The sequence below is a fragment of the Rutidosis leptorrhynchoides genome, chromosome 5 (genome assembly GCF_046630445.1).
Source record: "Rutidosis leptorrhynchoides isolate AG116_Rl617_1_P2 chromosome 5, CSIRO_AGI_Rlap_v1, whole genome shotgun sequence".
Taxonomy (NCBI): domain Eukaryota; kingdom Viridiplantae; phylum Streptophyta; class Magnoliopsida; order Asterales; family Asteraceae; genus Rutidosis; species Rutidosis leptorrhynchoides.
The window spans coordinates 433,038,326-433,042,213 of NC_092337.1; the positions used below are offsets into that span (position 1 = coordinate 433,038,326).

General features: G+C 34.2%; 1 protein-coding gene across 1 annotated transcript; it reads right to left on the reverse strand.

Moving 5' to 3' along the window:
• Window positions 1–1,262: 1,262 nt before the first annotated feature.
• On the reverse strand, window positions 1,263–2,963 carry LOC139846855 (protein RGF1 INDUCIBLE TRANSCRIPTION FACTOR 1-like). The gene is made up of 4 exons (XM_071836398.1): window positions 2,802–2,963; window positions 2,511–2,708; window positions 2,182–2,397; window positions 1,263–1,873 (listed from the first exon to the last, which is right to left on the reverse strand). Exons 1-4 carry the CDS (start codon window positions 2,802–2,804, stop codon window positions 1,622–1,624), a joined length of 669 nt encoding a protein of 222 aa, XP_071692499.1. The 5' UTR covers window positions 2,805–2,963; the 3' UTR covers window positions 1,263–1,621.
• Window positions 2,964–3,888: the final 925 nt, after the last annotated feature.

The window sequence follows — 3,888 nt, forward strand, 5'->3', positions numbered from 1 at the left end:
AATGAAGAGAGAAGTGATTTAGGGTAATGAAGAGAGTTAAGGGGTGTGAGATCAATTGGTTACCCAGATCTGTACGAATTAAAGCAATTTAATTTCTTATCTCAACGCCGCAATCCACCATCGGCATTACAATCTCCAACATACAAAGGGTCACAAATCATCGTAAATCACAGCAATCGTCATCGTTATTCGTAAATCACAACATCGTCACAAAACTTACAGGAGAACTCGCGTTTGTCAACATCAACATGTGAGGGGTTTGAAACAGGAGTTAGTTTTCAATTTCAGATCTTGAATTCATGTATTTATAAGAATATGTATATGTATGTATACAAATATTTCTAAAAGTTAGGTTTGTGCTTTTCAACATGTTGATATAATGGATGGATTTGAGAAAAATGGGTAACAAGCAGGGTTTTAGTACTAGTTAAAATGGGTCTAAATGGTGGGCTAGCAGATGTAGCAACAAGAAACTTGAATCTGAATTTTTTTATTAGAAATATATAAATTGAAATATAACTGTAGAATTTTTTGCGTCTTTGGTCCTTCGCTTTTAGTGAAAACGAGTAAAAAGACGATTATACCCTCACATGCATTGCACATGACAAGGGTTAACGGACCTTTTAACAGAAATTTGACGGAGGGACGCTGATTGCCAAATCAAAATAACTCAGGGACGCTGATTGCCAAATTAAAACCCGAGAGACCAAACTAACAATTTGAGGTATAATAGAAGGACCAACTGAGGAAAAAAGTCTAAAGAAATAGATAAATGGTGGTCAATAGTTTATCCCAAAGAACACTTCCAACGAAGAGAAACATATGGATCAGATCGAACGGTTCAGAATAATCAAGAGTGTGACTAATAATATTAATATTGGTTATTATTATTGACAATTAAGATACGAGAAGAGAAGACCATGAGTCACCACTGTTTTGTTGTTGATTCGATCAAACAAACAAGACACATCACTTTTTCTTAACCAATCAAAAAACGCCACCCCTTCCCCACTTGACACCTCCACCATTCTTACCCTATTTTTTCCCACCATTCCCATCACGTGGTCCCCACACCCATACGTGCCCATATATACAACTTTCTATTTTTATCAAACACTTGTACCTCATGCATCAACACCACCACAATTCACCTTTTTAGGTTTTTCCCTTTTAGACCCCTCCAATTTTTAGCAACATAAGAATATACCCAAAAATATCTATAACAGAAACTGCATGACCTAATGTACATTTTACAACACAAATTACACAATCACAAACCATAGTTATATTGTCATACAAAAACATAATTACATTCACGACAAACGTAACCAAAAGTATTTCACATTTTCAGAAGCTTTATTTATTTAACTATTTATTTTCTACATTCAAAACTACTATACTAACTATAACAACTTAACCCTTGTTTTATTCTTATTTTGTTTCCACTTTTGCCCTTCAATTCCAACACTACTACTAGTATTAACTATAAGGTGCTTCTTTGTACAAAGACTAATTCCCCTCACATAGGCCTTTTTTGTAAAAAGCACTAAATGCCAAGGAAACTAAATTTGAGGGTGTATTTTGTAATTACGTATAAGTATAGGGGGCTTGACTGACAAGTTTAGTATTCTATGACTAGTCCACCCATTGGTGCTCTATGAGGTATGCCCTTTCTTCTCTTGGCCGTCCTGAAGCTGGCGGCCGTCGGCGGTGGTGTTGACGGCGTAAAACTGTGGATACGGCCGTTATTCCGGCGACCTCCGTAGCTACTGCTGCTGTAGGAATCTTCCGAATCAGAAACCGCCAACATTAAATGCTTTTTTTCCGGTGATATTTTTCTTTTCCTATCGAAGCTCTTCGATGTCCCAACAATCTGTCCCATTTTAAACATATAAAATAAAATCAATAAAATTGATTTTAGCAATTAATATAATTATTTTCTATTTTATGAAAATTTGAACAGTTCTATTATCTAGAAATGTAATGGTTCCAATAAAAGCCGAAAAATAAGGACAATGACAACCATTAGTACACGGTGCAATTGAAGTCAACTACTCGTAAAATATACGGAGTAAATGACTATTAATTTTTATTAAAATTCAAAAATAAAAATTTGTGACATTGAATTTAATTAATTTAAATTAGAAATTAGAAACGAAATAACGAAAATTAAGAAATTACCTTGCAACCAAGAGAGCAAAAACGGAATGAATCAAGAAGGCTGCGTTCGCATACTTCGCAGGTATTGGTTACGCCTTTACCGGGCCTAGGTTGTGGTCGTTCATTCAAAAACACAACTTTTGCACTGTTGATAATGTAAGTTTGTACCGAACTTATGTCCAAATACTTCTGAATCTCATTCACCCTGATTACATCATGGTACGATGACCTCCTTATCTTTTTATATATATAAAAAAAAAATCATTATCAGAACACCGATAAATCCGCTAGTCAAACTTGGATAAAAAGTCGAAGTAGATGAAAATGAAAATAAAATAATAAATTTAAACCTGAATGACGCGATGATCTTTGTGTTGATTGATACAAAGAGAACATAAAGGGCGATTAATACAATCCAAACAGTACATATTACATTCTGACTTGTGTGAGTCAGCGTGTAATTTGCATTGAACAAAAAATGATTCTTGTAGCATTGGTTTTAACCATGGTGGCCATTTTTGTTCTTCTTCATCAGGTCCTCCTGCACCCTAGAAAATAAATTTAAATTATTACATTTAAAAAAACAAACAAAAAATGTAACACGACAATATTGTATGATATGGAGTAGTAGTGAAGCTTACCATAATACGGCGGTTTTTGGGTTTGATTTCACGGACGAGAGTGGTTTCTTGATGATCGATCGCCAGTTTGACTAGTCAACTGAGAGCAACTTCGAGAGAGAGAGTGTGTGTGAGTTTGTGGGGGTTTTGAGAGAAAGTGAAGGCGGCGAAGAAATGAGAAAGGTATTTGTAAAGGAAATATGTGTGTGATAATTACTTTTAATTTTATATAATAAAAAATAAAAAAGAATAGTGTGTGTTTTTTAAGGTGTTTGAGTGTGTGTTTGGCTAGTTGGGTGGGGGTGGCTTGTTCTTATCCGCTGGATTAATTAATGAAAGTGAAGGGATTACGAAGCTAATTCCGAAGCCAAACCTAGTAATCAACCATAGGTGCAAGGAACCGAACCGGGTTTATCTAAATCCCTAGGTGCATTTCAATTTCAACGTCTCGTCATTTGTTTACTTTTTTTTTTTTTACAAATTTACGCGGATAGTCCTTGTATTTTGGTTAAAAATATACAGATAGTCCAAACTTAATCAACTAAATAGTCTGGAAGCATGCACTTATTCAACGAATAGTCCAAATTTCTGACATGTGCCAAACTTGTGAGGGTATTTTTGACATTTCAATTTATTCTTCATCTTTCCTCTTTCAATTCAGCCTCACATGTCATCATTTATTTTTTGTTCAATCCAAAATCGTAATCCCTTCTATTTAAAATCCAATTCCAGATTCAAATTTAACAAACAAAATCTCTGAATCTCTAATTGATAATCATAATCATCAGATTGATAAATACAAAAGAAAAATAAATAAATGCATAGTGCAAAAAGTTGTATCAACAGATTGATAAATACAAATACAAATGTATATTGGAGATTTATTAATTAATACGAGTACAAAGAAATTAACAAATTCAAAGTACATGAAAGTTGCAACATCAGATTGTTCTACACACGTAGCAGCAGCAATTTATTACAATCCATATCTTGTATTTCTTCTATGTGGATGCTACCGGAGTCAGACGGCGGGATCAGACTGTTACGTTGATGAAACCGAAAATGATTAACAACGATGAAACCGAATCAGTTATTGTATTTCTTCATC

Coding starts and splice junctions, on each gene's coding strand:
- LOC139846855 (XM_071836398.1), bottom strand. Junction 2,398..2,510: donor AAGATCATCGCGTCATTCAG/GTTTAAATTTAT, acceptor ATATATAAAAAG/ATAAGGAGGTCATCGTACCA. Junction 1,874..2,181: donor TTTGCTCTCTTGGTTGCAAG/GTAATTTCTTAA, acceptor AAAATGGGACAG/ATTGTTGGGACATCGAAGAG.